A 19,735-nucleotide genomic window follows, 5' to 3' on the forward strand; every position below is an offset into this window, starting at 1 on the left:
AATAAATTGAAGTGTAGGCTGTGCAAAAGTTTGGGCACCCTATTTTTTGTGTGGATTTTAAAACCTGCAGTTAATTACTGCTGATTGATTACACAAAATTGGTTTGAGTGAAAGCACAGTCACAATGCACTTTTTGTTTTTCGCCCTATAGACTTCTATTCAGGGCTGCACTTTATTGGAAAAACCTGATATTGCAATATTTTTTATGATATAAATATTGCAATAAATACAGCTTTACAAGAAAGTTGAACAGCTTTATTTGACTTTTTTTTAGGGAGTCAAACAGTATTTAGGAACAGAAATAGAATAAATCACAATGCAAAATGACATTGCTTTGTTTCATTTCTAGTTCAAATATCTAAAAAAAACACTGGGATCAAGTAAAAATATTGGTTTGTGTGTTTGAGGTAAGTAAAATAATCATGTTTTTATTTTGAAAAGTAGAAAATAATTCTATGAAATGAGTATGAAAAACTTTTTTTGTTGTTGCATAAGTCGTATATATTCAGAACGAATGCATAAATGCAGTAATTAAATACAATTCTGTACTTCCTGTTCAACTGTAATCCGGATTTAACAGTGCATATCTGTAACGCTGGGGAGTGACACTGACAACAGAAGGTAGGATCCAAATGCAGGTTTATTCAGAATACTCAGGCAAGCAATGGTCAACACAGGTGCAAACAGATCTATACAGGCAGTCCAGAATCGTAGTCAAACACAGGCGAGGGGTCAGAAGGCAGGCGGCTAAACAGGAGAACTGGATAAACAAGGCTAAGATCAAAACACGGGAAACCAAGACCAGGATAACACATTGTAATGTCACCTTACAGATAAACAAGACTCGGCCAACTGAAGGAGTGAATGTGTGGCTTAAATAGTGTGTATTAATCAGTCTCTGAAAGTCCTCAGGTGTGCGAATGTAATCAAGCTAAATGAGGAAGCAGGTGTGTGGGCGAAGAGCATGTTTGAAGTTGAAGTCCATTTACAAACACATTTGTAGTTCTCTGGTGGTTAGAGATCGCTGGTGAATGTGACAATATCTCTGTAATATGATGATTGTGGATGTGCACATTGCCATATCAATGCTGAAACCATTTATTGTTCAGCCCTACTTCCATTCATATGCAAGCAAATGTGGCAAACTGGAACCGCAAGCTTGTACAACAAGTTTCGCAGTTCGCTGTGTTGCAAAGTTCAAGCTTGGTGAACTCTGACCTGCGAAATCACATCACAGGAGTGCATGAGACCAATAGAAGATCAAAATATGACCTCTCTGCACAGAAATGCAAAATGTGGACCAATCGCTCGCTTTAAATGTCTAATCATCTTGTTTAAATCATTTTCGCAGCACCATACGACAGAATTTGGCATGCTTAAACTCTAGACTGACCGTGGCATGACTCCGTGGACCTTAATAATCCCAACACAGGTGTAACCAATCATGAAAAAGGATATTTAAGAAATCTGCTAGTTGTGCTTCTCCTTATGGTCAACCAGAAAGAAGCGACATGGGAACTTCCTAAAGACTTAAAAACTAGGATAATTCATCAACATCAATTAGGAGAAGGCTGCAAAAAGCTATCACAAGTCTTTTGAATCTGTCTGTTTATGTTATGATGTAAATTGCACTGCATCTGTTGATTAAATAAATGTTATGTCAGAACTGAGTTGTCTTTTTCCATAGGGTATAAGATATATCCTAATGAAATTGCTGCTTTGAAAGGCCTGCAGACTGTGACTTGCGATTCTGATAATTATCAGGGGTGCCCAAACTTTTGCATAAAACTGTATGTACAGTCATCATTGCACAGATAAAATAAATCAGTTATTATAAATGAATTATTAAATTATCATGTTTAGAAATGTGTTGAAAAAAGCTTTCTGTTACACAGAAATTGGGAAATAAATATACTGGGGGTGAATAATTCTGAACTCAACTGTACATTATTGAAAGTTTATTGTAAAGTGTGAGCATTTCATCATGTGTCTAGATTAAATGTTGATCTGCGTGTCCTCTTTCCAGCTGTATCTGCAGTCCAGAATGAGGGCCGGGTGGGCTCGTCTGGTGCGTCCGACTCTGCAGTTTTCATTAATCGCAGCGTCTCTATATGTGGGTCTGTCTCGCGTCTCTGACTATAAACACCACTGGAGTGACGTTCTCACCGGACTCATACAGGGAGCCGCTGTGGCTCTGTTTACTGTAAGTGACCTGATTCAGTTCAATTCAATTCATCCTTATTTCTATAGCGCTTTCAAGATGACGAATGTGTCAAAGCTGCTTTATAAGTGAAGCACTCAGTCAAGCTTACGTTATTTTGTAAACAGGTTTCCACTTTAATAAAAAAAAATATATATATAGAGCAATCTCCATTAATGAAGCTATTTTAAACAAAAGGGTATGTTTTACCATAGTTTTTAGAGCTAGAGCACCGCCATCTTAGAATATTGTGGTGTCTGATGTCATAGGATTGGATCTGTTCCCTCAGGTGAACAGATACAGTGGAAGTAATGGTCTGACCATGGAGACTGGAAAGATTAATTTAACCAAAGTGAAGTTGTGGACATGCATTGCATAACTAATGCAAATACAAGCGTCTTATTGGTGTCCAATAATCATTAGTTTTACTTTGGCTTAGTCTATGAATTATCAGGGGTCGCCACAGTGGAATGAACCACCAACTCATACACTTCGGCCAATTTAGTTGATCAATTCCCTTATAGCGCATGTGTTTGAACTGTGGCAGAAACCGGAGCACCCGGAGGAAACCCACGCCAACACGGAGAAAACATGCAAACTCCACACAGAAACATCAACTGACCCAGCCAGTGACCTTCTTGCCATGGGGTGACCGTGCTAACCACTGAGCCACTCTGTGTCCAATATATAAAAATATATGTGCCTTGGTCCACTCTCTCATGCTGGTCCAGCGCTGCCAGAAAAGGGGTTTTACATTCAGACTGTTGCTATGATTAAAATGATTCATGACTTCACGCTTTACTAAATCACATCCGTGTGGATTATGTCAAGACATATTTCCTTATCATCAAGTTGACATTCTGTATGAAGGAGGTAAAACCCTGCCATGTGAAAAAAACGCACCAATCTTAGTTTGGTTTGAGCACGAACAGAGGCATAGGGCTGTAGTAGCGAAAAGTCTAAGTAACTGCCCCCATTATGTTGGTACCTAACCTTGCTGAATCCATGCAAGGTGTTGACATCAAATGATCGGTATTTTAAAAAAATAGAATAAGTATATTTTTGATATACTGGACACTAGGCTTGGGCGGTATCCAAATTTTGATACCGTCAAACCGCCTCCATATTTTACCCCGGTATCCGGTATTACCGGCGTAATAAAAAAAATTATGACGTAAGGCTCAGACAGCTTCACCAAACTGTTGGCTTAAGCCTAAACCATTCAGAAACTGAATACATTCTATGCGACCTTAGGCTCGCGGTCAGAGAGAGAGAGAGAGAGAGAGAGAGAGAGAGAGAGAGGGAGAGAGAGGGAGAGAGAGAGAGAGGGAGAGAGAGAGAGAGGGAGAGAGAGAGAGAGAGAGAGAGAGAGAGAGAGAGGGAGAGAGAGAGAGGGAGAGAGAGAGAGAGGGAGAGAGAGAGAGAGAGAGAGAGAGAGAGAGAGAGAGAGAGAGAGAGAGAGAGAGAGAGAGAGAGAGCGCAAAGCAACGCACCCCTCTCTCTCTCTCTCTCTCTCTCTCTCTCCCTTTTACACACACACACACATCTCTCCCGCGATTTATTCAGAAATTTACTCCCACACCGTAAGAAATCTGGCCGGCTCCCGTGGAACAGCAGTTATACCCGATAGGTCCCGAGTCCGACAGGTACATTTTGATTGACAGCTTTATACAGCCCAAACCCGTTCACAGCCTACATTAAAATGTGCTCATGCACACAGCTCTAATGCATTTTTTCATGAATGAGTCATTTATATGTTTTAACATCATTTATTCGTAACAAGCGTAGACTATAGGCCACTTGAAAGTTAGAACAAAGAAATAAAATAAGTCCTACAGCTGTAACATCTCAGCACTCTATAGGTCTAGGTACATGCACTTAGCCTTTAAATTAGCCTACACACCAATGAAAAGTAATCTTGCTTAACAAATCAAATTAAAATAAACTCTAAATGATGACGGGTATTTTGGCAATAACGAAATTAAGATAAAGGCTCTGCAAGGTTTGTTTCTCCACTTCTCTTCACAATCTGGCATTAAGGCGGCGGTGAAGCTGAATATTAAAAGAATAATGCCACCATTAGCCTGTATACTCTGTCTACATTATGATTATATGGTTTAATTAATATTTATTTATAATTTAAAAACCCTTTACTCACCAAGATCAGGCTACGTGTGTTTGTGGAGGAACATTATTAAATCCACTGCCTTTAGCGCAGTCTCTCACTCATGGTGCGTCCAGCAGCACTGAACACCCTTTCCTGCGGCTACAGGTCGAGATGCAGAGTTCTGATCCGGCTGATTTTGCAAGTTTTTGGTAGGATTGTTTGTTCATCTTCTACCAGTCAGGAACATGCATTTAATTTTCCATGACAGCAGTTTCACTTTAGCGAATGGCCTCTTCTTTTTACCTGTCAGCTTGCGGTTTAGGGCTCTACCGTAATACGCAGTGTATGAGCGACCGCGAAATACCTGCGGCTGGAATACCCGCTCCTTATGAGCTAGTGACTGACTTGACCACCGTCAAAATTCTCTTTTTTTACTACTTCATCATAATTTGTTTCACCTTTGCAGGGATGGATTTTAATGCAGGGATTTGGATTTTTTCGGGTCTCGCCGGGTTCGGGCAAAGATCTTTAGCTCTAATGCAGACCTCTCGTTCATATTAACCACGTCTCCCTTCTGTTCAGTCGAAACTCCCAAACTGCAGGACACTTTGAAGCGCGACTCGTCATGTCACCTCTCCCCCTCCCTCTCCCCCTTCTCTCCCTCCCTCTCCCCCTTCCTTTCCCTCTCTCCTCCACACTGTCCCGTGATGACAACCACACATACGTTTTTGTAGGCATTAAATAAAGGATATTTAATATTTTATGACGGTATAACGGTATTGAAACTGACACCGTTGCTATTTTTAGATCCCGCGGTATACCATAATACCGTAATACCGCCCAAGCCTACTGGACACATATTTGAGGCTTGTATTGTACTTCACGCATCAGTCTTTTCATGTGTGTTTGTTGTGTGTGGTTAAATTAGGCTTTCCAGTCTCCATGTTCAGTCCATTACTTCCACTGTATCTGTTGACCTCATAGACTGTTAAAAAAGGTTCACCTGAGGGAACAGAACCAATCCTGTGATGACAGACATTTGATTTTTCTTTTTATATTTCCCAAATGATGTTTAACAGAGCAAGGACATTTTCACAGTATGTATGATAATATTTTTTCTTCTGGCAAAAGTTTTATTTGTTTTATTTCGACTAGAATAAAAGCAGCTTTTAACTTTAAAAAAAACTTTTTAAGGCCAATATTATTAGCCCCTTTAAGCTATATGTTTTTTAATATTCTACAACAGTGGTCCCCAACCACCAGGGGACCACCAACCAATTAGTACAGGGCCACATGAGAAATCATAATTTATGTAGAAAATATTCCCCCGCGACTTGGTTTCGCCCACTTACCCCCGCTATCTCACGTGAAATGGACTATGCCAAAATCTAATCTATATGGAGTTTCACATAATCATACTCATTAGGGCTGTAAAATGCAAATGCATACATTTAATTTGGCTATACGGTTGTATTATTGTTAATATGTTCGTCAGTTGAGATGTTTGGCACAGATGTTATGTATTTGATGCATATAAACCTTGATTGAAACATAATCAGACCGCGATAGGGCAAATAGCACATGCGCACTGAGTTGTTCATGATTAACCTGGATGCTAGAGCACAGCAGCTGTGTTCACGTGAAGACCCCCTGTGTAAACGTGGGTTTCTTTCGGGTGGGTTTCCCCCACATTCCAAAGACATGCGGTACAGGTGAATTGGGTTGGCTAAATTATCCGTAGTGTATGAGTGGGTGTGTGGGTGTTTCCCAGAGATGGGTTGCGGCCGGAAGGGCATCCGCTGCATAAAAACGTGCTGGATAAGTTGACGGTTCATTCCGCTGTGGCGACCCTTGGTTAATAAAGGGACTAAGCCGACAAGAAAATAAATGAATTAATAAATAATCTTATCCAGTGATGTGACTATTGCAGATACACGTTGAATAAATGTCACTTTAAGCTGTATAGAAGTGTCTTGTAAAATATTATTTACTGTCATCATGGCAAAAGATAAAATAAATCAGTTAGTAGAAATGAGTTATTAAAACTATTATGTTTAGAAATGTGTTGCAAAAACTCTTTTCTGTATGTATGTATGTATGTATATATATATATATATATATATATATATATATATATATATATATATATATATATATATATATATATATATTAAAGTGGAAACCAATTTACAAAATAATGTACTGTAAACTTGACTGACTGCTTTACTTGGCACACAAATTGACTCCCCTTTGAGGATGTTGGTGGCCGTTTTCCCCCTATTGACTGCCTTTATAACCACATTTATTGATTGCAAAGCCACGATAAAAAGATAATACATTTAAATTTAAACTAGGTGGTGCAAAAAAATTTTAAATTGAAACAAAAAATCATTAAGAAAACTTTATATGTTTATGTTTCTCTTGATTTTCCAGTTTTTTTCATATAATTTAATATTTTCTACCAACAGATTAATTTATTTGTAATCATTTTTGGACTTTGATCTTCGTTTTTTTGTTAGATTAGTCGATCAGTTGTTACTGTAAAACATCCTGGAGAAAATATTACTGTAAAAGAGAGATCTGTGAGGGGTCAACACATTTATGCCGAGCACTGTAAAGTTTTACAAAAAAATGCATTTATTGCAACGCATTTATCTCTAGTGCATGAGAATGGGAAATAAACTAAGCCAAATTATTTCAAATGCATAAATAATATTCATTGACATTTATCAACCTGGGTGGCTCAGTGGTTAGCACTGTGGCCTTACAGTAAGAAGGTCGCTGGTTCGAGTCTCGGCTGGGTCAGTTGCCGTTTCTGTGTGAAGTTTGCATGGTCTCCCTGTGTTGGCTTGGTTGTTCTTCGGTTGCTCCGGTTTCCCCCACAGTCCAAACACATGCGCTTTAGGGGAATTGATTAACTAAATTGGCTGTAGTGTATGAGTGTGTGAATAAGTGTGTATGAGTGTTGCCCAGTACTGGGTTGCAGCTGGAAGGGCATCCACTGTGTAAACTCTACTTTGTCTGTGTCATTCTACTGTGACAACCCCTGATGAATAAATGGACTAAATCGAAGGAAAATGAAGGAATAAATGAATCAACCTCAGAAACTAAATCAAAACAGTGTATCCTGAAAAATAAAGTGCATCCTCTAAATGACATATGGTACATTTGAGATTTCACAGAAATATATATAGTTTAACAACGTAGAATATCTGCTTTTTCTCACAACCAACTGTGTTTCAGAAAGAGCTCTATTGCCAGGTATGTCCTCACATACGAGAAATTAGTTTTCGTGACAGAGTTTCTACAGTGCAACAGACTTACAGAGACAGGACCAAAACAATAATAATAATAAAAAACAGATAATAAATGCAAATACACAAATAGACAAGTGTATGTAGCGCTGCATTACTAATATATATATACAATAGCTATTTTTCCATCAAAAAATGCTAATAAACTTTATGCGCAAAACTGGATTATCGCATAAAAGTTGTGCGAATGAAGCAGCATTTCCATCCAACGAATCAAAGCGAAGTCACTTCCTGATTAACTGGCGCCAAATATCAACAGTAAAAACTGCATTTGGTGCAGTAGGAGAATCTGCATTAAGCTTTTCTAAATGAATGCGCCTCAGAAGACAATCCTGACAAGCAGTGAGCGCGCAGTGGTGTTTAAAGGTGTCAGACATGGAGTACAGGTGTTCCTGATTCTGGAGGACATTAATAATATAATAACACTAATACTTTTTATAATGACCAAAACAACATTTCAGATGTTTTATAATGTGCTCAGCCTGACGTTTATCCATTCACACACATTTTAAGCATCACATGATCTCTTTTAACAAAATCACGTGACCTTCTTTAATGCGCATGCTGGAGTTTGTGCGGTAAAAGTGTTTCCATCGCAGTTTATGCGCATCTATTCTTATCGAATAAAAAGTTTATCCTACCCAGTTAGGCACATACGTTTTTTATGCGCATTTTTAAAATTTATGTGCATCATGGCGTTTCCATCAACTGGTTTTTTTATGCGCATTTGCAAAATGCGCATAAAAAAGGTGGATGGAAACATAGCTACAGTTATATGTGCAGCTGTTAGCATGTTTCATTCATGCCTAAATAATAAACACGTCATCTATCATGATCATAACTCTCTCTCTCTCTATGCAGGTGTTCTGTGTGTCGGATCTCTTCAATGTGAAGTGTGTGTCCGATAAAGACGAGGAGATTTCACACACCAGCCTTCAGGAGACGTCAGATTCACCAAACCACTATGGCAGCACACAGTGACACACACACACATACACACACAAACACACACATACACACACCGGGATGCAGGACCATGCAAAAACCATTCATTTTAGAATAATTCAAGGGACAAAAGGGTTCATTTACTCAAAGCAGAGCAGTAGAGAATGAAAAGTGGTTTCCATGGTAACAAAAAAATGCAATATTCACATTACAGTGAATTCCAAATTATGACTTTAAGCAGGTAAAGTCAGATTAAAGGTGACCTATTATGCACCTTTTTACAGGCTATGAAATAAGCCTCTGATGCCTCTTGTAGTGAAGTTTGAGCTGAGAATAGCACACAAATAATGCTCTCTATCTCTCTCAAACTGACCCTTTTAGGCTCTAATTGTGGTGTTTTGGTGACTGTCGCTTTAAATGCAAATGAGATTGTGCTCTTTTCAGAAGAGGGCGGAGCTACAAACCATCACCAGATTGAAAACAGGACTAGTTCTCAGTGCTGGTCAGGTGTGCATGTGTGCTTCCATGTGAGTGTGTGCTTCATGCTTCTGTCAGTCTATGGAGACTCCTGTCATCTAACTCCACATCTGAAATCCTCTTAGTCTATGCTGACATTATCTTCAGCAGCTCAAATACTCTAATGGCTAATGGACAGACGGCTGCTTCTCACTCAGGCCTGCTGTTTATGCTAATGTGGGAGACTAGTGGGTGGGGCTTTCGCCTTCTGATGACACGTACAAAGGGAGAATGTCAATCACAGTGTTTCATTCATCAAGTCTGATTATAACAAACACAATTAATACATGTTGAGCATTAGAGGCTGGAAATATTCACACACTGCTGACACACAACTGGGTTTAAACCCCTTATAAAAGGGATTTTTGCATAATAGGTTCCCTTTAAGGGTCAGAGTTTGCTGTGGATAATGGAAATATTTGTGAATTTAATGGCACAAGAACACAAAGACATTCCCATCACGCCAATGAAAGGGAAGAAACTGTCGTACTGTTCAGAACAGAGTTTCACATTGATTTATAAAGCTCTTTAATGCATTCATATGTCAAACACTCCACACAGAACAATCTGATCTTATTAGTGCAGTCAGCAACATATACAAGTATTATCTTATTTTAGTGGATTGCATACTTGAAGACACTTGAGTAGATTTATTTCAAGTTTTTTTGTTAAAGGAAACAATTTTCAGCCAAATATGAAGAACCAAAGTGTCTAATTGCATTGATTTTAATTAAGTTTGCTTGTGTTTTATTCATAATTATTGTTTTTTTTTATGCAGACGTAAGACTACAAACTGTAAATATCAAAGCACTTGTACAATATTTTTGCTCATGTTTTCCTTTGTGGGTTAAAGACGACAAGGGGTTTTCAAGCATCAAGTCTTATTTTTAAATATATTAAATAATGCATATCTTCATTTTTGCCATGACTTCCAGAAAACAGCTGCTATAATCAGGGTTCAACGCTAAGGATTTTTTTACTGGGCCGATTGGGCCAGTGGTTAAGATTTTTACTTGCCCTGCCAAAGTTTTCACTGGCCCCACCAAAAAAAAAAGTTAATAGCTATTTCTTAGCCACATATTTTAAATAATGTGGCAAAATAATGTTTGTGAATCTAGAATTTAAACATTTAAAAAATTGTAATAATGTATAATGAGCAAAATTCTAGATTTTATTGAAACGAAAGGGCTGTATGGAAAATGTGCTGGTATTAAATTGCAATTCTAAATTATTTTGATAAAAATGGCTTGCCAAACTGACGACAACTCTTTTTTTTTGTTTGTTTGTTTCTTAATTTTGTACCCATGTAATTGTCTGCTTCCAAGACTTTAGAAACAGGTGTTTTCTTTAAGCCTCATAGTTTGATGTTGCTGCCATGCCGCCACCTTTTCGCTGTACTAGTTTTTACCAGGTTAAGGAAAAAAAAAATAACGTGCTCATCGTTACTGCCCGATAGGAGCCAGTGACAATCCTGTTCACTGTCCTGAGCATCTTTCGCGCTGGCCCTGGGCCACTGGGCAGTCCTTATTGTTGAGCCCTGATAATGTTATTAGGTGGAACAATTGTGCATCCTATTTAGAACAAGGATCATTTAATAATAACATATTAAAAGTCACTGTTTGATCACTGTTTGATGCTGAATGATGATGGAATTTTTTCACCTATATTTTAAGGTTTTCTTTTCAGACATTATATGAAATAAAACATTTTTTTTAATGAAAATGTATGCTTTTGTAAATTTAATTTGATGCAAACACTGAAGTGTCTTTGACCCAAACATTGTGTGCAACATATTTTCCTTTCGGTGCTACATTTTATGCATTGATGACTGTGCTAGAGAGAACAAAATGTATTGGGATATATACTGTCAAGTTTATTCCTGAATTAAAGCTCATGTAGACAGACAGTGTGTGGTTTTTGACTCTGAAGATCAGAATGGTTTTACTCACAGCAGCCGCGGCTCCTCCAGCGGTGTGATGGTGACAGCGCTGCGGCTTTCCAGCTTCGGTTCTTTCAAACGGATCGGAGATTCGATCGAGTCAGCTTTTTCCCTTACGAACGCTGTGCGAATCGATTCGCTCGAATCGTTCAGAAGAACCGACTCATTGGCTCGATCTGTCGGCGAAGCGAACATTACCGCCGCTCTTCTTTGTCCTCGCGGTGACTGACTTCATATGATCCGCTGAATGTACATGATTTATTCATCCGTTTACACCCTGTGTGCATCAAACAGAAGACCTGAAGGATGGTGTTAGTTCACGTCGGATATTTGGTTCTTCCTGTCTTTGGCTCAGTGAGAAATAGAGGTATTTATAACACGTTATTTCACGCTCAGATCACATCCGAGGCCTTTTGCTTGTTTAATGCATGATTATTAAACCCACGACCGACCTATATACTAATGCAGGACCTAACAGAGAGGATATCCAATAAACAAGCTGACGATTTGTGTTTTTCTCAGAGAATCGGTGAGGCTTGATTCGGATCGGAGCGTTAATCTGTAAAGCTAAGCGAGCGATGGACGCTTTTCGCTTCTGATTCGCTTTGAAATACGATTAAAATCAACATGTCGTCTTAAACGAGACATATTGGGTATGTCTGACACATAATCGATTGGTTTGATCGTGTGTCTGAGCGCTGTACGCTTTCATTAAGGTTTATTTGGGAGGTTTGGTTTTACCTCAGATAATGCTAGCTAAAGATGCTAACCGAGGCCCGAAAGCTTCACGGACAACAAATAAAGCGTCAGCGTCGCTTCATTAAAGCGCTTAAAATCACCAATTCAGACCAGGAACGAAACCTCAGAATGATCATTTGTGGCCAATTACTGCTAGCTCCACCTCACCAACTCAATGAGGAGAAACGAGCACTTTAAACCACCATCACTGACCTCATGAAGCTTTGTTTGATTTCTGTTTCTGATCTCCTGTCTCATAGTTTGATTTCATGTGCTTTATTTCTGTTCTTATCTCCTGTCTCATAGTCTATGGAGGCTGAATCTACATTCTGCATTATCAGATCATTGTGTTTTAATGATCATCTGTGTTCTGATCCCTCCTCATTTCCTATTTCCATCAGAAGACGACAAACATCTGCTCCCTTCCTGAGAACAAACAAACAAACAAACAAGCGCACACTAAACCAGAGCTAACACACACACGCGCGCGCACACACACATTTAGACTGTCTCTATGTAAAGTGCTGTAGTTTAACCCACATCTTTAGCTCTAGAAGAGTGACTCATGTATGTCCCATCCAGCTTCGGTAGTCAACATGTATGTAAATTCCTGTAAAATGGATGCATTTTGTGCTTGGATGTTCACAGTCCTCTATCTGTCACCTGCTTCATTCATCGCCCTTCTGATTTTACACGATCATTCACAATCATGTCTGTAGATGTGGCTGGTTGGGTGGGGAAAAAGCAAAGAAACAACAGACAAATCCTAAAAACACACTTTGGAATTGGCCGCTGGCATCCAAAATTGCCCAAATTGACGTGGCACGGCGTCCAAAATGCCATCCATTTGGCAGGGATGTTGATTTTCCTGCACTGCTACTACTGAGATCCTCTATTAGAGCAATGCAAATGTCTATTGTTTGGTTGTGGTTTCTCTACCTTTTGTTCTGGTAATAGACTTCAGTGCATGAATCACATTATAATTATTATTATTATTTGGATTCTACATTGAATAGACTCCAATGTAATCTTTCTGTAGTAAAGATGTACCCTGCTGTACTGTAATGTGCTGTAGCCGATGCATCTGCTCATTGGATGTTGCTTTTGTTCTGTTAACCCTGTACTGAGCATGGTGGGCCTTGCTATTGGTCAATGTTGTTTTATTTGTTGCATGGACTTATTATTATTATTATTATGACACAAATCCACATATAAATATTTATATATACTAATATTTTTCAATAAAGAATATAGTGTTTTTCCTAACCTCCAGTGTGCTTCTTGCTGATTTCCATTTATTGTCTCCCCCCTCCACCTCCTCCCTCTGCTGTGACCGATAGACTGATTAATTTCCTGGCTTTTTGATTTGTCATCATGAGACCTCAATGAGTTGATCTGTGGTCATTTACGCTCGTGGTTGAGGCACTTGAAGGTGCAGTGTGCATCTACCACACACACACACACACACACACACACACACAATTCATTCCCCACGCTGCACCTTCAAGTCTCCTCACAGTAAATGATCCGGATGCAGTGTTAAACGTGGCCTTTTCTCTGTGGTGTGTCCAGGTATTCACACATTTCATCTCTGTGATTCAATCTTCTCCCACTGCACCCATCCAGAGCTGGGCACGTCCCATTGATCTCTCAGCACGTTATACATGATTTGAGCTTTCTGTGTTTTTAGTTCCTTCATTCTGAGGTGCGCCGGTCTACAACGCAGAGCTGCGGTACATTCATTTCGTTTGGGTTTCTTTCTCATAATGACTATTGTAGATGGTTTTAAATTGGTGCTTTATCTGACAAGAAGCTTCATCAGAACACACACTTTGTTTACAGTCGGATTTGCTGGATCTTTTAATCATGATGGCTGATCTCAGGCTAGTTTGGTTCTTCAAACAAGTTTGCGAATCAGATTTAAATATCTGAATGAGCTGATCTGAGTTGGCTGTGTGCTGTGCTTGTTGTGAAGGATCTATTGATCCTCCAGATCATGATCAGCAGCGCAGCGATTGGCTGACGGCACAACAGCGTAATGACATCATCTGATTAATATTCAATTATCCATGTGAGCAAGATGACATCAAATTAGTAGTAAACAGTTTGGGAAATATGATGCTCAATAACTTTTCACATACAGTTAAAGTCAGAGTTATTAGCCCCAATGTTTATTTTCCCCCTAATTTCTGTTTAACGGAGAGCAGATTTCTCCAACACATTTCTAATCATAATAGTGTTAATAACTCATCTCTAATAACTGATTTATTTTCTCTTTGTCATGATGACAGTAAATAATATTAGACTAGATATTCTTTGAGACACCAATATTCAGCTTAAAGTGACATGTAAAGGCTTCACTAGGGTAGTTAGGGGAACTAGGCAGGTTAGGGTAATTAGGCAAGTCATTGTATAATGATGGTTTGTTCTAGACTATTGAAAAATATAGCTTAAAGGGGCTAATAATTGACCTTAAAATGGCTTTTAAAAGATTAAAGACAGCTTTTATTCTAGCCCAAATAAGACTTTCTCCAGAAGAACAAATATTATCAGACATACTGTGAAAATGTCCTCGCTCTGTTAAACATCATTTAGGAAATATTAAAAAAAGAAAAAAAATTCAAAAGGGGCGAACAATTCTGACTTTACCTGTATGTTGTGGGCTGTGTTTAGCTATTTATTTTGTCTTTTAGAGCAGGTTTTCTTTCTGATAGTGTTCAAGTGTCTTAATCCTGCAGCGTGAGGCATAATTTAAACTGATATTGCATCAAAAAAAAAAAAATTGAAATGGGAAAAGTGTCTGCTATTTTTGGCAAAGCATCATATCACTGCCATATTAGCTGTTAAACCGTGTGCATGTCTCCCTTAAATATTGGCCATGTCTATTGTCAGAAATGGTACTAAAACTGGGTTGGTACCTTTTAAAAGTACAGGTAAAGTCAGAATTATTCACCCCCCTTTTTTTCCTTTTTAAATATTTCCCAAATGATGTTTAACAGAGCAAGGACATTTTCACAGTATGTCTGATAATATTTGTTCTTCTGGAGAAAGTCTTATTGGTTTTATTTCGACTAGAATAAAAGCAGTTTTTAATCTTTTAAACGCCATTTTAAGGTCAAAATTTTTAGCCCCTTTAAGCTATATATTTTTTGGTAGTCTACAGAACAAACCATCATTATACAATAACTTGCCTAATTCCCCTAACCTGCCTAGTTAACCACCCTAGTTAAGCCTTTAAATGTCACTTTAAGCTGTATAGAAGTGTCTTGAAGAATATCTAGTCTAATATTATTTACTGTCATCATGACAAAGAGAAAATAAATCAGTTATTAGAGATGAGTTATTAACACTATTATGATTAGAAATGTGCTAAAAAAAATCTTCTCTCCGTTAAACAGAAATTGAGTAAAAAATAAACGGGGCTAATAATTCTGACCTCAACTCAACTGTACATCTTTGAATCTAAAAAGTCCATATTGGTATGTTAGAATTAGCCTATTGACCTACATAGTCACAAAAAAAATTACAATTCCATAAGTTTAGTAAATCCTTTGCTTGAAATGGATCTAATCCTGTTTATATGAAATAAGCAGCTGATCTCCCGAGCAGGTTTGAGCTCAAGACCTGTTGCTACACTGTAAAACCCAAAAAGTTAAGGTAACTCAAACCGTTTGAGGAAACCTATTGCAGCAAACCATTTAAGTTCAAAAACTAATCCTAAAGAGTACTGTGAACTTAATTTATTTGAGCAAATGAAGCAATCTGAGCACAGTGAAACCCAATAAATAAAGAGAACTCAAACCAACTAAGAACTGTAGAACTCGATAAGTTAAGGCAACTCAAAACATTTGAGGAAACCGATTGCTACAAACCATTTGAGTTAAACTAATCTACAAATATGAGTGATGTGAACTTAATCCATTTAAGTTGAAGTAATAAGGTGTTTAAATAACTCCTTACCTTCAATACTGAGTTCAAAACTCTTTTTCAAATGTCAGTCAATTTTGAGTTGACTGCACTCATTTGATGAAGTTGACTGTGGGGTTTTACAGTGTATGACACCTCTCGGATGAGTTTTGAAGAATGAAATGATCCTGGATTGTGTGAAATGGCCAAAAACCAAATCCAGCTAAAGCAGTAATCCATTGAGGAAGAATGGACACCTGTCCTTCATACTTCACTAAAACTATCTAGGATGATTTTCTGGATCTTTTAATAACTGATGCCTGGCTCATCTGGTTCATCAATCAAGTTGAAATCAGGTATCTGGATAAACTGATCTGAGATCGCTGTATGTGTTTGTTGTGAAGGACAGATCTATCCATCTCTCCATTTCTGATTCTGATTGAATAGCAATAATGTGCACCTTTTGTAAACAAGTACACTTGAATTGAGTCCTTCACAACATGATCAGCAGTGCAGAGATTGGCTGATAGTGATGACATCATCTCATTAATATTCAGTTATCAGGCATATCAGCTAAATGTCAAATATTACTAATTAAAACAGGTTTTACAGAACTTATCGATTTATGTTTATATGCTTAATATAGATGCTGCAAATGTTGTTTATATTTGTTTAAAGAGACAATCACACCTTTTTGGTTAACCAGTAATTCTGTAATCATTCGTTTTTTTTTCTTTATTATTATTTTGTTACTTGCATTAATATTTAAACTCCTATAAAATGGTAAAAAATAAGAATTTACCAAATTATTTAGTTTAATTTGGATCTTATTTTTTTCTGAATAGTAAGTTATTTTATGCTGTGGTATAATGCATAATAAAGGCATTTAAATTAATTAAGTTAGTTTTGAAAATATATTTTGATATTTGACGACTGTGCTGGATGCACAGCAAAATAAGGGGACCCAAAACAACTCTATGGGTGTTAATTTCAACACTTTGAAAGTGTCTCATGGGGTCCACTCAAAACAGAGTTAAATCAACACTTTCAAAAGGGTTGGCACATTGACACCGAAGTAAGGGTTAATTTTAACTCTGGGCAGAGTTAAAAATGTAACTATATTTAACACCGCCTGGTAGTAATTTTTTTACTACAATATATTGTTATTTTATTCAACTCTCGAGTGTAAATATGGTAAAAAGGTCAAATAGACTGTAAATTACAAAATAAAAAACATTTTATTTGAAAACATTCACCACTTCAACAATTCATTCAGTTTTTAAAATGCAACAATGTCAAATATGCTTTAAATGTTTTATTAGTACAGACAGTATCAACAAAATATGTATGACCAGTGCTCAAAAAGGCTGTTTTAGTCCTTTGGTCCAAACTTGATGTTTCATCAGAGCAATTTGAAAGTTCAATATATCATCACTCATAGTTTTCTTCTGAACTCATAGTTTTCTTCTGAACGCATAGTTTTCTTCTGAAATTACATTTTAAACAACTTGGCGTGCAAATCTTTCACTTCTGGTGTTTCCTTGGTCCTCCATATCAAACACAGCAGTTTAAATGAAGGTATAAGTGCTGTAAACTTGTGTGAAAACAAACTGGAGCTAGGAAATCTCATCAAGCATGTCCTGTGAATGAAGTGCTTCCCAGCCACAGGTTGACCTTTTTATCCATGATGATGTAGCAGCTGCTGATCGCTCGTCTGGTGGTTCCTGATGCACGGATATAATGTGATGCTCATCTAAGAACTCTTCAAGACTCCAGCATGACTAAGAAAAATGTTTAAAAACAAATTGCAATCAAATTCTATAATATATTTAAAAGAACATTTAAAGTAAATAAAACATTCAAGAAATCTAAACTCACCTTTTGAAAATCTTCATGATGATCCACAACTTGACTCTCCCAGCTGGTTGAGGTGACAGGATATGGAAAAGTAGAAAAAACACACACATCACTGTTGGATCTCCAAAAACAATTAGGTTAACCACTATGACTAGAACTGGAAAAACAGACAGCTGTCTGTCCAGAATCCTGAATTTAACACAACACTTGGAGCTAAATTTAGAGGAGCTTAAAATCGTTTATATCATTTAGTGATGCTGACTTCCCCAAAATATTGGCCACAGTGTAAAAAAATATTCATAAACTTCATAAACAACAGTTTTCTGTAAGCGTGTGCGTGCGTGCGTGTGTGCGCGCATGCATGTTTCTTTACCAGATTCAACTTGTTAGGCCCTTTCAGGTCCAGTATTGACGCCACCTTTCCTGGAGTCTAGCAGATGTTTCAGGTCCAAATAGAATCTAAAATATTAGGATAAGCAGAAGAGGAAAAGTGCAAAGTAAAGAGCAAAACATTATTTAAGTAACAGTTCACCCACAATACAAAACTTATCACCTTCATGTCATTTGTTATTCTCTAATGCTCTAATACCCTCTCAGCTTATGTGAAACAAATACAGAACTTTATCAAACATACCTTAATTATTATTATTACCACATATGACCAAGAAGGTGTGCTTGGTCATTTCACCAACTCTGGAAATACACCATCCGTCTCTAATCAGCCACCGTCACAGGGTCTTGTGTTATTGTATAGAAAACTGTGGCTGTTAAAAAAACAACAAAAAATTAGTATCCACACATATGCATAACATTCAGATAAAAAGGAGAGATGAACATCACAAAGTATGCCTCACACATTTTCAGATATCTTTTGATTCAGATGTTGATTATTGATAATAAATCTACAAATCAAACCTGTATCATCATTAGGCTGCTCAAATATGAATCAGTTGATTAATTTTACAGACAGGTGGCTGTTTACAATGCACTAAATTGTCTTTAATAAAAAGGAAATGTTGTGTACAGTACATGCTAAGTTTAGCCTATAGTTTTAAGCACAATATCATGTGGGAGAAAAAGCTTGACTAAGATGTTCCTGACTACATAAATAGCCTAACTTACTAACGTCAGACATCCCGAGTTGGGAAAAGTCATTTTCGGGGGATACAAAGTTGATTTGCGGGAGGTAGCGGGAGAGATGAGAACCTGAAGAGCAATGGGATGAGTTGCGCGCGACGTACCTGAAGAGCTGGGAGGGATGCGGTGGAGAGGGGTGTGCAAAGTGTTTAATGACCGGGCGGTAGACGCGCGATTTCCGGGAGATTATCATTCATTTGCGGGCATCTACTTGGGCATCTGGGAGTCTCTGTGCATTTGCGGGATAACGTTGACGTTAGTACCGCAACTTCCGGGAGACTTCTGTAACCTTAAATGCCTGAGAAAGTGCAAACGCGGTCATTTAAAGACATTAATGTTAACATTCCGACTTTAATGGTTGTCAACACTTAATATAATTCAAGCGTACGTTATCACGCGAGTCTATGGACTAACGGTATATGGACGGCCACGAATCAACCAGTTTAAAATGGCCGCGGTGTTTAAAATAACCAAATTAACGTACACAAATAACAAACAATCATATGTTTCAGTCAGGAAGCCTTTTACAAGTAAGCATGTTCATTTACTCACCAGATATGTTTTAGAAACTCTCCAGAGCGTATGGAAACCATCCTGTGTTGCCGTTAGCATCCGGGCAGAGTTGGCTAGGCTGCTCCGGGGATTCCCTCGCTAGTTTGCTTCGAATTAAAGGAGAAGTGTCGATTTTATTTTACAGATGGGTAACAACGCACAAAATGGCATTAAGCGTGACAGAAATGTGTTGAACATGTACATTTGATGTTTTTATGCACTATGTATGCGTGAGCATATATAAAAACATTCTTGAAAAGAAGTGAATAGTAATGCAGTTAAGCTAGATACACAAACGACCATAATTGAACCGCAGAAGTTTAAAATTGTCACTCCATTCTAAAGTTATTAACTTAACAATATGTTTACAACTGTATTTCCTTAAAGAAAGTCAGTAAAATACCAACATTTAGGTAGTTTGACTCACCAGTTGCTGTTCTAAACCTCAGATAGAAAATGGCGTCTGGAAAATTCTTCAGTGACTGGGGCTGCATGAATTCCCGGATGTTGGAAATAACACCACC

The 19,735-nt window shown here is 37.8% G+C and overlaps 2 protein-coding genes and 2 long non-coding RNA genes across 8 annotated transcripts in view; 2 read left to right on the plus strand and 2 right to left on the minus strand.

The window, feature by feature from the left end:
* plpp1b (phospholipid phosphatase 1b) overlaps positions 1-10,984 on the plus strand; it is a 19,183-nt gene extending 8,199 nt beyond the window's left edge. Inside the window, exons 5-6 of the mRNA XM_087264187.1 lie at positions 2,027-2,203; positions 8,483-10,984. Of these exons, the coding sequence (XP_087120313.1) occupies positions 2,027-2,203; positions 8,483-8,602 (297 nt within the window). The 3' untranslated portion in view covers positions 8,603-10,984. The remainder of the gene's footprint in view (positions 1-2,026; positions 2,204-8,482) is intronic.
* LOC141375561 (uncharacterized) overlaps positions 1-11,871 on the minus strand; it is a 22,548-nt gene extending 10,677 nt beyond the window's left edge. The window contains exon 1 of the long non-coding RNA XR_015497490.1: positions 11,032-11,871. This is a non-coding gene — a long non-coding RNA (uncharacterized LOC141375561). The remainder of the gene's footprint in view (positions 1-11,031) is intronic.
* Positions 11,190-19,735, plus strand: part of ark2cb (arkadia (RNF111) C-terminal like ring finger ubiquitin ligase 2Cb) — a 42,342-nt gene continuing 33,796 nt past the window's right edge. For all 4 annotated transcript variants that reach the window (XR_015497422.1, XR_015497423.1, XM_087264169.1 and 1 more), the window contains exon 1: positions 11,190-11,388. Coding sequence is in view for 2 of the 4 variants with exons in the window: in XM_087264169.1 (XP_087120295.1) it covers positions 11,328-11,388 (61 nt within the window). In the remaining 2 variants the exon portion in view is untranslated. The remainder of the gene's footprint in view (positions 11,389-19,735) is intronic.
* On the minus strand, positions 16,885-19,688 carry LOC147842494 (uncharacterized). 2 transcript variants are annotated; one of them, XR_015497481.1, is made up of 7 exons: positions 19,639-19,688; positions 19,212-19,318; positions 18,764-18,957; positions 18,157-18,286; positions 17,896-17,981; positions 17,544-17,586; positions 16,885-17,446 (listed from the first exon to the last, which is right to left on the minus strand). It is a non-coding gene; the product is annotated as an uncharacterized LOC147842494 (long non-coding RNA). The 2 variants fall into 2 exon arrangements; XR_015497480.1 differs by lacking the exon at positions 18,764-18,957.

Source organism: Danio rerio, chromosome 8, assembly GCF_052040795.2.
Source record: "Danio rerio strain M-AB ecotype USA chromosome 8, GRCz13ab, whole genome shotgun sequence".
NCBI classification, from domain to species: domain Eukaryota; kingdom Metazoa; phylum Chordata; class Actinopteri; order Cypriniformes; family Danionidae; genus Danio; species Danio rerio.